The sequence below is a fragment of the Hermetia illucens genome, chromosome 3, assembly GCF_905115235.1.
Source record: "Hermetia illucens chromosome 3, iHerIll2.2.curated.20191125, whole genome shotgun sequence".
Taxonomy (NCBI): Eukaryota; Metazoa; Arthropoda; class Insecta; order Diptera; family Stratiomyidae; genus Hermetia; species Hermetia illucens.
Window position 1 is genome coordinate 55,673,199 of NC_051851.1, and position 12,849 is coordinate 55,686,047.

The 12,849-nt window shown below is 42.5% G+C and overlaps 1 protein-coding gene across 2 annotated transcripts in view; it reads right to left on the minus strand.

Moving 5' to 3' along the window:
• LOC119653115 overlaps positions 1–12,849 on the minus strand; it is a 225,259-nt gene that overhangs the window by 108,637 nt on the left and 103,773 nt on the right. For both annotated transcript variants that reach the window (XM_038057639.1, XM_038057640.1), the window contains exon 3: positions 4,612–4,707. In XM_038057639.1, the coding sequence (XP_037913567.1) occupies positions 4,612–4,707 (96 nt within the window). The remainder of the gene's footprint in view (positions 1–4,611; positions 4,708–12,849) is intronic.

Here is a 12,849-nt window from a genome sequence, read left to right on the forward strand (position 1 = left end):
GTGATTCAATTTGTGACGGGATGGATCGTGAGTGTCGAAAATAGTGGATAAATCCCAGAAAGACACAGTTGTACAGTGAGAAACGTGCTGATTCTAGCATAAATGATTAATCGTTACGTAAGAGTTAAAGCAATACGCCTGCTAATAATACTCAAATCTAAATGAAATTAATTTTTTTTATAATTGTTTTCCTGAATCAATTTGTTTTTAGAACTTTGTAAACCAGCCGCCAACCGAGCTCGGAATGATGACTAGGGGTGATTTATTGTTTTTATTTTTCTTTTTCTTATTTTTTTTTTATTTTTTTATTATTTCTTTTCTTATTTTTCTTTTATTGATTTTCTTTTCCTTTGTGTAATTTTATCTTCATTTTCTTTACTTTTAATAATTGTTATGAAATTGATTTGAACAATGAAGTGTGAATAGTGTGATGGTGGTTTGAGGACTTCCTCCCTTTCAAATCCTCCTTTCCCCCCCGCGGAACTGTTTTAAATGGGACATCCTCAAAGTGAATAACCGGCCTGAGGATGTCGAGGTAGGATGGGAACCTCAGAGACCGTGCCTCATACAAGATCTGAGGCAGAAGGGACGATCATTGAGACAGTGAACTGTCGTGAATCTTCCCCTCCTTGATCGCGGCACTCGGGTCCGGAGACTTACATCTCCACGCGCGCGGTGGAGCCGTTTTTTCTTTTTTTTCTTTTAATTTCCAATTTTAGTTCGCGTTCTGTTTGTCCTTCGATAGGCCGTCGCGAAATCCGTCTTAATGTCGAGTTTAGAATCCGGTGCGGACCCACTCATCGGAATAGACACGTTGTTTTGAGTAATGAAGCGTGAGGGATCAAAGCGCTCAAAGGACCCCCCACATTCCCGAGCCTGGCTAGCACAGAGGCGTGCAAGAACGTGTCGACCGAGCACTTTGATGGAGCTTCAATCTTTGTGGGCGGACCTTTACGGTCAATTTAGCCAATTTGTTTAAATTTTAGGGATAGCTCTGCCCTCTAGGTCGTTATCGGCCACTCAGGATGATCGACCTGATCTCCTAATCCCAGTTAGATCATTACAATTGTGAAATGCGCTGCATCTAGCACGTACCCTGCGACAGCGACCAATATTTCATTAGAGTTAGATATCAATGCCGGATAGCAAATAATATCAGCAGTAGGCTCACCCCCGCTATTAGGTTCGATTTTAAAAAAGTTCGGAATAAAGAAATAGCTGTGATATATCTTGGATCGTTAGAAAAATGCTTCAGACGCTAAATCGATACCAGCAAGCCGACAGCATTAACGGGAGGTTGAGTCAACTAAAAGACGCAACCTGGATGGGTGCAGAGAAAATCATCGGACACACGGTTTCTTAACGAAGAGTTTCAGATTAACAGGCTATCGGCGAGAGTCACTCACAAAAGCCAAGCAGCCGTTGGAAAAATCTGTATGAGAAGAAACTAAAGCATGCCAACATCTCAAAATGACAGCAGCATTCTTACCCTGAATCATATTTTGCAGGGATGCAGCTGGTAACATTCTTGAGAACATTGAGTAATTAAAAAAACGATGGGCTCAATATTTCGAAGAATTGCCCAATACCACAATCTAATCTCCGCCCATCGAAGGAACAGAGGCTGTGCTAGCACCTGTCCCACCAACAACACTTGGAGAAATCAAGGATGTACTAAAAACGCTGCCTAGTGTGGATGGAACGCCTGCGGAACTACTAAAATGAGATGGCGACCAAGGTTTATGACCTCATCATCAGCTTATCATGTTTATTATCGGAGGGCTGGTACAAGAGCGTCATTTTTCCTATTATACCAAGTCGGAAACCGGGCGCTCGGCGTTTCATGTATGAAAGGTTTTGTTGATCTATTCTCTAATATTATTTTGTAATCGTTGGTTCTATTTGTATAAAACTCGTAGGGTACATTTGTTTCATATACTCGATATTCATTGCAATGTGATGTTAACATTTTGTTTTTGGAAGTAGTAATTTAATGTTAAAGAGGCAACTTTGGCCTAATATAACTTTGTTAGTAATTGTGGGATTTCCACCAGATTTTCTAACATTATAACCTACATTACTCCAATTTTATGGGTCTAGGATGAAGGTTAAAATGAGCGGGAACTCGGCAAATTTTAAAAATTCATTCGTATTCTATTATTAATTTTATTTGACCAGATATCTTACTGTAAAAATATATAGGGTGTCCGGATAGCTGAGTGGTTAGAGCGCGAGGCTGTCGTATGGAAGGTCGCGGTTCAAATCTCGCTGGTGGCAGTGGGATTTGTATCGTGATTTGACGTAGGATACCAGTCGACTCAGCTGTGAATGGATACCTGTGTCAAATCAGGATAATAATCTCAGGCGAGCGCAATACTTACCACATTGCCTCCTACATTATATATTATACATTATACACTTCAAGGCCCTGTTCCAATATGGATTGTTGTGCCAACGATTATTATTATTATAGATATCTTAGTGGAGAGTATTTTGAAGCATAGAAACCATGGGTATGGGCGGCCGTATTTTTTTCTAATTTTCCGGGTCGGAAATTTCTGGGAACGGGACCTTAAAATAGTTAACACTTTTAGGCTCCCCCCACTCCTCTCCATCGCTGGCAATGTCAAAAGTAACACCTGTTTCGTAGAGTACAAATTTATTTGATATCCCACGTGCTCGTCGAAGGGAAAGTTTGCACCCCTCTTTTATTGTATGGGGAGCCCCCTTAAGTTCAGCATAAAGGGCTTTAATGCATTGCTTGTGTGGAGGTTCTTTGTTCCCAGCTTCCCATTCCCCGATATTGGACGCAGTGTGCCCCTTGCGGAAATTTGAAGAAAGCAGAAGTTGCTGCCGATAGTAATGATTTCGGATATATATACCGCATCACAAAATAACTTACATTTGATTACAACACTTTCCATGATTGGAGGAGCATTCACGATAGACTTTTCGACCAGTTATACGAGCAGCTAAAGAGGTGTAAGGGACACTTCATCACGGTTTCACATCCGGTGAAGTTTCGCCTCTTGTAGATTAAATGACTAGTCACCGCGACATGCAGATTGTTTCTCGAAGCGGGAGCAAAAACATCTCGGTGATCAACGTACTCGAAAGAGAGTAAATCCGTTGGGCTCGATGAGTTATTTATCGCTGCCCTTACAGTTTCTGCAAATCAGCTACTTCAATTCATTTGGAAATGCTGGGAGTCCGACACCTTTCCTAGAGAGTGGGAGAAGTGTGCCATTATTAAGATTGAAAAGAAGGGTACCTGCTTTGAATGTGACGCGTTCCTTGCCGTCGCCAAGACAATAGTTAAAATAATCCTGGTACGCATCAAAGAAAACCTCGAAAACTTGGACAGAGAACAGTCCGGTTTCACCCTCCCTACGGATCATTTTGGGATAATTAATTAATTTCTAAAAAAAATTAATTTCCTCTTTACCGTTTCTGACAGCGTGAACTGGGAGTTATCTGGTGTGATCTAGGCAGGAAGAGCATTCCGGACAAACCAATAGCTATTACCAGAGCAAAAAATATGTATGGAATGTTAGGTCCAAAGCGAAGAATCTTGGCGTTCTTCGCGCCTGGGTTCTCACCGATGTTATTTCTTCTTATTATTGGTGACGTTCTTCATGCTGCCTTGTCCGGCGGACATGGAGGAGTTCAATGACATGTTTTCTTAAACTCCTCAACTACGCACATCTGTTTGCTCTATCACTGGGTCATAGACTTTGGTCAAATGGCCTTGGATGTAGAAAGACAGGCAGGTAAATTTGCACTGAAAATAAATGCCAACAGAATTAAGGTTCCCAGTCTGACAGGTCGTCGTACTTTCTTTATCTGCAATAACAGCCAGAGTACCGAAAGCGTGGCATTGAATAGGAGACACATTAAGGAGGGCTGACAATTGCATGGCTTCCTATGCCAGGCAGGGGAATCCACTCTCTCAAAATGGCCGACGAATGATTCGCCCCAAGAGCACTTGACGCAAAGCAGTGCGCCTCGAGAAGGGAACCAGACGCGCATTTCTGGTAACGGTGAACGATATTGCGGTGGGTGTGATTGACGCAGTGTGCCCTAACACGAGTAAATGGCCTTGAAATTTCGCTTAAACTACAAGAAAACAAATCCTTTTCGAACAGAAGGAACAAATCACCTGTCATTATTCTGCAAAAATGGAACTTTCGATTTCTACAAAGGATACAAAAAATGGCCAACTAATTATTTACGCATTTTGTTTGTTTGGGTCATTTGTTCTGGGTAGCCTTCAAGCGGAGGATTTAAACCATCAAACCCCTAGACCGCTATTGTTTGCAAATCAAATAAATCTAACCATATCTGCAATGAGTATCTAACATGAACGTTAACACTGCATGAAATTTTCTCGGTCAACCCAGCACGACTCTGGAGAAAAATTTAGGAAATCGATTTTTTCTGTCGCTCAGTCATGCATAACAAAAAGGAATGACTTTTCCGATCCGCATTTTATGCCCGCTGTGAAAACGTGCTAACTACCTTGATAAGGACCGCTCTCGTTGTCGACAACGAATAAGTGAATTATTAAATATAAATCAAATCACCTGACGGTGGTATTAAGCCCATACTTACGTCAATTTCGGCTCCGTCTATGCTGAAATTCCGGAATGGTGGTATCCTCCCGTTCACGAACTCGTAGAATTTGGCCTCGTTTTTGAACCACGAAACCTGAAAAAAGAGGAAAAGACGAAAACATGCTGGAATTTAATTGAAGTCTCCGTTCATTATTCAAGCAATTATTTAGGGGAACGAATGGAAGAAATGAGAAAAAGTGGTCGAAATGCAAATAGCCTCCGGATGTGGATTTTCGGCAATCTGAAATTGGATTAGAGCCAACTGACCATTCAAAGGAGGTTTTTAGGACTTCGCATACAACCTGTTGCAAAGCGCTATACCAACTCGTTCAGCAGGACGAGCGAGTGCATACAGAAGGGTAGGTTTGTGGGGCATTTATTAGGAGCTAGCATACACTCGTATATATGAGCATTATCATCGAACATTTTGGATTGTAGGGGCATATGTACATATATATTCATGATGCAGAGATGCCGCCGTTCTCTGTTCATGTGGAGAGCGAAAATCGTGATATATTGCAGCTCATAAGTCTTATTGAAAATTCCAGAGGATTATTTAGCATTTGCCGCTAGATTTTTTAAATGGAGAACAAACCAGTGTTGAAGCATGTTTTTATTGCTTGAAATATGTTTGTACATGATTGATAAGGTTTTTAGTCGTATTTTTCGAGTTTTGTTTGATTGTTGGGCTCCCTTATATTTTTAGATTTTTAATATGTTATATTGAAAGAATAAAATGAATTAAAATGGAGCTTGAAGTTCGCAATTCACTATTAATTTTCCAAAGAAACTAGTTGAAATCGAAGTGTATATATATATATATATATACCAAGTTAATTCCGATCTCAGTTGCGAACCCGCAGCTGCATGTCGCCAGGAGCAGGAGCTCTATTTTCCCTTTTTTCCTGGAAAACTTCTAGCCCAGGGAAATCCCCCCTTTTTCACAATGTTTCACTTGAGCTTATGGTGCTCTTACTGCACAAGAAAACGATCTTGCCAATCCTCATGTATTATTCAGACGCTTGGGTTCTTAGTGTGGCGCGGCAGGACTCGCGGCAGGTCGAAAAGATGCGGCAATTCGCGAGGTGATGTGTAAAGTCTCCAGGCATGTAAGGAAAGAAGTGGGCTCATTCCTCGCACTACCAAGCGTTTCCACACGATACACCTCGACATAGTAGGGCCTTTGCGAGACTCGCACGGTTACAAGTATTGCCTCACAATCATCAACAGGTTCACGCGGTGGCCTGAGGCAATACCTCTGAAAGACATTACGGCGCAATCTCGTGCCGAAGCCCTCTGCCGAGAGTGGATACTCGCTTTGGTGTCCCTGCAGTGGTCATCACTGACCAGGGAATGCAATTTGAGTCCACCCTTTTCTCGGAGTTAGGCAAACTGCTGGGTTATAAACACCAGCGGACTACTGCATACCACCCGCAATCCAATGGGATGCTAGAACGTTGGCACCGGACGCTGAAAGCCGCCATTATGGCACGCGACGATCCGTCATGGACTCAAGTTTTGCCTCTCGTCCTACTCGACCTACGTACAACCTGCCGAGAGGAATTTGCTCTCAGCCCCGCGGAGCTGGTATATGGGGAGAACCCAAGACTCCCAAGCGATCCGGTCTTCGACAAGAGATCGGGTCTCACAGAGTCGGGGTTGGTGCGTCTGCTGAGGTACAATCTCCGACGCATCAAAATGCTACCACTCACCCGACACTCGTCCACACCTGCCTGTTCGCCCAAGGAACTGGACACGTGCACGCACGTTCTGGTCAGGACGGATGCCGTCCGGAAGCCGCTGCAGCCTCCATATGAGGGCCCGTACCGCGTTCTCGAGAGGGGAGAACATTTCTTCCAGCTCGAGATCGGCGGCCACAAAAAGGCGGTCTCTTTGTCCAGGCTGAAACCCGTGTGCGCCCCGGAGCAGCGTCGTGTCCGCTTTGTGAACGAAGTTCCGGGATCGGTCGCTGAAAACCCTAGGTTTCATCTGGGGGCGGAGTGATGTGGCGCGGCAGGATTCGCAGCATTCGAAATTTAGATATAGTAACAGTTTCAATTTAAAATATTGGCGTATTGTGTTAATTTAGCAGATGCACTAAATTAGCAAGAAGAATTTCAAACTTTCAGTCGCGTCCGAAGAAAGAATCCCCTGAAGAATTTTTGGTCTACTACAGGAGAATGGACGATTCCGTAGCCTACATAATGATGCAATTTATTAACGATATCAAGACCGTTTAGCTGTAGATAAAGTCCAGCTGGCGTAGTCCAGTTGGAGCGGTAACGAACGCCAGGACGCGAGTCAGTTTTTGGATAATGAATGGGAAGACCTCGTCCGAAACTGGGCCTAGGCCGGATACCAACTGTCGCGCCGTTGATGATGATGGTGGTTTTACCAGTTTGCACTGTAGGGATAATCTTCTCATTCCCAGTGAAAAGGGTACTTATCTCTCACAAAATGTCGATCATTTACAGTTTTTCCTCATCTATGTGGCTCTTGTTTTATTTTTCTGTATGATCTAGCTTCAAATTATTTTGATATTCTTAAATTAATACCGGGAGGTGCAAAGGGCTTCAGCTGTGTAGCTGTGAAGGAAGCTATCTACCGAAAACTAAATACCTCGACAGCTTGCATCGGTGGTTGAGGGAGTCAAACGTTAGCCTTCCTATTTCATTGCTTCGGATTTGAATCAGCGTCGATATAAATGCGTTGTAGTCGTCTTTGCCCGTGTCACCGCTGCTGTAACCATATCACTTGTACACAGTGTGATAATAATGAAACTGAAGCGCAGTCTCTATGAATTTAAAATGTCGAAAAAAATTATAACAGTAACAACGCCCCGTAGATGCCCTTTAGAAGTAAACTCCACAAAGGAGTGAATAGTATATACACAACTGCATCGATTGGTGGTCACTACAACTGTGATGAAGAATTGGAGCACGATAGGGTATCTACACAAACATCACGAGTGATGTCAATTAGGCGTGAAATCTACTAAGGCGATTTTTTTGATATTATTTTATTTGGTCTTGAAGTCGATGTCACATTTTTTGAATGAAAGCAAATATAGGTTTCTAGTCACACATTACGTATTGTCGAAATGTACACTGAGTCAAGTGGTGGTCAAAGAGTAGTACAGGTCCCAGGGCGAAATATGGTTTGGTACCCACGATAGAGCATAAAACCTGATAAACGCCTGCTGAACCAACACCAACAGCGCTACTACCAAACCCTATCTCCACTTCCAAGCGGTGACCGCTGGGGGCTCTTTCTTAATGAAAAACTGCAGATGGAGAAGGATGAAGGCGACTTTCCCGCGCCTAAAAACGGGACAAATTGTACCAACAGATCCTCCAGGCTGGAGGCTGCATAGGTCTGACAAAGCTACATGGAAAACAACTTGTTACGAAGCCACAAAAGGAGTTCCGGACTGGACTGTCAACAGAACGACGAACCCGCAACATAAACGGAATAACGGTTTGCGCATTTTCTCATCGAATGTGCGCTCCCTGTATAGAAATGGAGCTGCCAGGCAGCTAGCCGATACCTTGTCGCAATATAAGGCTGATATAACAGTGTTTCAGGAGATGAATTGGACAGGGATCGGTTTCATGGAGCAGAGCCACTACACCATATATTATAGTGGCTATCGAGACAATCGTGTCCTCGGAGTAGGTTTCCTAGTCAGCCAAAAAATGAAACCTGCTGTTATCAGCTTAGAAAACATAAGCGAAAGGCTATCCACTCTCCGTTTCCGTGGCAAATTTAGAAATATAAGCCTCTTGAACGTTTACGCCCCCACAGAGGACTTCCACGAGGTTGAAGAGTGAACTCTCAAGTCTCTCTGAGATATGAGATGAAAATCATACTTGGGGATTTTAACACCCAAGTAGGGAAGGAGCCGTATTCAGCCGATATCTTGGTTCCCATAGCTTACATAAAAATGCAAATGATAACGGGCTGAGGATTATTCAAGTGCCACATGAAATGGTTGTTGGAAGTACATGGTTTGTACGGAAAGGGGTCCACAGAAAGAAACGTTGGCCTCTCCAGACGGGACCACTTTCAACCAAATTGACCACGTGCTCATTGAACGCCACCACCTCTCAGCCTTGAGGAATATAAGAACAAATAGGGGGGCCAATATACGCTTGGATCACTATCTCGTTGGCATGGTGCTTCAAGCTCGAATAAAAACACCACCCAGAATCCCTTCTCACAATCAGGTGAAAGTTAATACGGAACCGTCCACAGCGCATCCCTCCGCAACACCTATAAGGGGTAAATCAGTGCCGCAGTAACCGCAGTCAATAGTGATCCTGGAGATGAAGCATCAAAAAATGCTCTTCACAATCACTTGAAAAACGTTATCATAAATACGGCCACAAACATAATTGGTCCCAGCCACAAAAAGAGTCAGAACGACTGGTTCGACGATGAATGTAAACTAGCCGCGAAATGGAAAAATGCTTTATATCGAGCAATGTTGCATCCTCAAAAGACGGGGGCACGAGTAGAAACTTATCACGAACACTAACGACCAAGGAAGCGACTTCACAGACGTAAAGGAAACCTGGGAGAACCAATATATCTGTGAACTCGAAAAATACAGGTAGAAACCGCACCAGGCGCGGAAGTTTTACCAACAAGTCAGCAGGTTGAAGCCTTACACACCCCGATGCTCATCCTGTGGAGACAAAGAGGAAAACCTGATTTCCGACAGAATGGGCATATTGGAGCGATTGTTTGAGTACTTTGATGAACTACTGAACAATCAGAGCATCAGCGAGTAGGAGGTCCCGCCAACTGAAAACGACGAACAAATACTGCCACCGTGTCCGTGCCGTTACGTTAAAAACCATAAGTCGCTAGGAGCCGGTGAAATTACAGCCGAATTGGTTAAATATGGAGGCGACGAATTATACCAAGGGGTTCGTCAACTTACCCTGAACGTGTGGGACAGCAAATCAATTCCGGACGACTGGCAAAGAGGCATCATCCGCCCCATATATAAAAAGGGAGATATCACGCCGTGCAACAATTATTTTCCGTTATCTTACTAGGTCAACATCAACCCATTCCAAAGAGGCTTCACTCCAGGCAAATCAACAACAGATCAGATTTTCACACTGCGGCATGCGATAGAAAACTATTGGAATATGGGTATCAATCGCACCATCTTTTCATCGACTTTAAGGCCGCCTATTATAGCTTAGCCACGGTAGAACTGTACATGACCATGAGGGAATACGGTATCCCAACGAAATTGATAAGACTGACTAGGATGATCCTGACCTGCTGCTGGATTTGAAAATTTCTATTAGGCGGATTCTCTTCGAAGGAGGTGTGGTGAGGCCTGGACGTTCTCTCAATAATTGCTCTTAAGTGGGTGTTCAGGACACGTTCTAGGGACTTCAACAAGAGCGAGGTGAGACTGATTGGTCGAAAGTCCTTCCTGGACTCATGACCTCAAAAGTAAAGTGCATATCTGAAAGAAATGCAGCTCCGATAACTATCAATTAGTCACGGTGTAACACTCTCTTACTGTTTCTGTTGCATATGCGGAGGAGTTGTTTATAGTCTAGCGAATTTTATCCTTTGTAATTACTGACCTGATAATGGCATATGACTGTGGCTGCACATCCTCCAAATAAGGCTTTGACTAGAGTCTTGCTTCCAATGTTCTGATCTGTTCTGGTAGGACGGGCCGCCTTTTACGAACCTTACTGGCAACCTTGTATTTCTTGAGGCGGTCTTTGTATGTTATAGCTACCAGTATTTGGACCTGCAGTAGATGTTGAAGACTTCCTTGGTTGGCTTCCTGAGATTGCACAGATCTTCATTCCACCACGACGACAATGGGTTATTGCTATATTTAGCAAGACTTGGAAATTTGAATGTGGTTTGGGAATGCTGTGTGTGCCCCTGTTACACACATACGAGTTTGCATTTTTAATAAAATTGAAAAGAGTATCACTTCTTTCGTTGATTTTCGACTGGAGGCTGGGCGGTCTGTTCTAGTTCTTCTAGCGCAACAGATCGGTTATGAGCCATCTATGTCGAGGAGTCAAACATGGATTCTTGCTCCAGTTGGAATGTGGCTAGTTCGCTTGGAACTCAGGTCTAGACACAGAAAAGCATGCAGGCTCTTCCTAGAGAAGATGAATGTTGGGTACATCCAACGTAAATGCACTAGAAGTTATATATAAATGAAACCATCATATATCCAAATATTTTCAAGTGAAAATCGGAAATCAGCAAAAACTTTCTTGCAAGAAGGGCCAAGGTTCCAGGTTCCAAATTGTTTTGTTCTTGTTTTTTGTCCTCGTAACACGAATGAACGAAAAATGTCTACCCTCGTTTGCCCCAATTTAATAATAATCGTTCGCGCAACAATCCATGTTGGATCAGGGCCTTGAAGTGTGTTAGAGCACTTAATTCAAGACCGTAACGGTACACCACAGTAGACTCTAGGAGGCAATGTGGTCAGCATTGCGCTCGTCCGAGATTATAACCCTGAGTTGACTCAGGTACTCATTCACAGCTGAGTCGACTGGTATCCGACGTCAAATCACGATACAAATTCCACTGCCACCAGTGAGATTTGAACCACGACCTTCCGTACGACAGCCTTGCGCTCTAACCACTCAGCTATCCGGACACTTGCCCCAATTTAAGAAAGCTTTCAAACAAGTCAGGAAATCGGAAACTGGACGCTTCAGGTATGAAAGGTTTTGTGTGTTTCTTTCATAAAAACATCTGGGGGGATATTCGCCCCATTAAAACCTAGCAGGTAATATGAGCATATATTATGTGAGAATATTCACTTTCGCGTGATATTGGCATTCAAAGTCTTGTTGTTTAGGATCTGCGGGATCCTAAGTCCCCATCCACTTGATGGTGGACCGGACTAAATGAGGAGCAACTTACTCCCTCGTTTTTTTAGTCCATGGATCCCTAGTATTGGAGCGTAGCACCCCAAACATTAAGAATTGAAAAAATCAAAAATTTGACTGACGGTTTCGTCCAGGGCAGAGGCAACTCATCAGGCGCTGCCTCACCTCTGCCCTGGGAGCAGCGTCTTGAATTTGCACAGAAGCGACAATTTTGACGTATTATAAATTTGTTAGTAATAAGTTTGGAAGAATTATGCTCTATGTTACAGCCTACATTGCTGCAATTTCTTAATTCCAGGATGAACTGAAGATGGTTGTGTAGCTAAAAATTATAGAAATAACTATTATTAGCTTTATTTGAACAGATATCGATGGAGGGTATTTCGGAGCCAAGCTACCATATTCATTTTAATTTTCTTGATTTTCAGATTTTTCGGTTTGTTAGTTTCTGAGAATGGGTGGAGTTGGGGAGAAATAGAATTCTTCCTGAATGGATCTATAATATTCCACTCGAATATCAATTATTTTCGTTAATTATTATGACAGCATCTTTGCATGGCTTATGATGCAGTAAATTCGTGCGGAATTGAAAAGTTTAAACCGCTGTAACTTTGACATTTGTAGCCGCAAACTTAGCAAACGTATGTGCGATACTGCTTTCTACGCTTGTCCAAAAGTACTGCTAAGATAAACCTAAGGAGCTTTTTCAGTCAATTTCTAAATTTTGGTAATATGCTTTTAGTAAGTTTATTTGAACAGATATCGGAATGGGATATATTTTGTGGCCTAGATTTCGTATAAGCGCATTACTCTGATTTTATTCTGATTTTTGTGTTGAGTAGTTTCCGAAAAAGAGTCCTGTCTCACTTTAAGTGTGCGCATTTTGGTTTCCTAGCTGCGCATTTTCCAATTTGTGTCAAAACTAATATTAGTTTAAGGAAGTACTGATCGGGACCTTTCATTTGATGCTCCACATGACTATATTCGGTGAAACAAAATTTTACATCCCTCCTCCTAGTACATGACTAGGAGCCCCTCTTTAAACTGCACAAAATTTATGTCACTCAATTTATGTGTGGAATTTCCCAGTTCCCATATGTCCAATTTAGTTTGAATCGTTGTAGTCGTTTAGGAGAAAAATGCGTGTGAATGACAATCAAACAGTGAGGTTTTGTTTTACACAACACAACCTTAAAAATGTAGTAAAAAAATAAATTTTTTCAAAGTTACATGAAATTTTCAATTGGTTTTTTTATAAAAAAATCACCAACATAATGCGATATTCTTTATGAAAAAGCTTCGTTCTGTGTTAAATTTTAGGATGAATATGCCAATTTTGT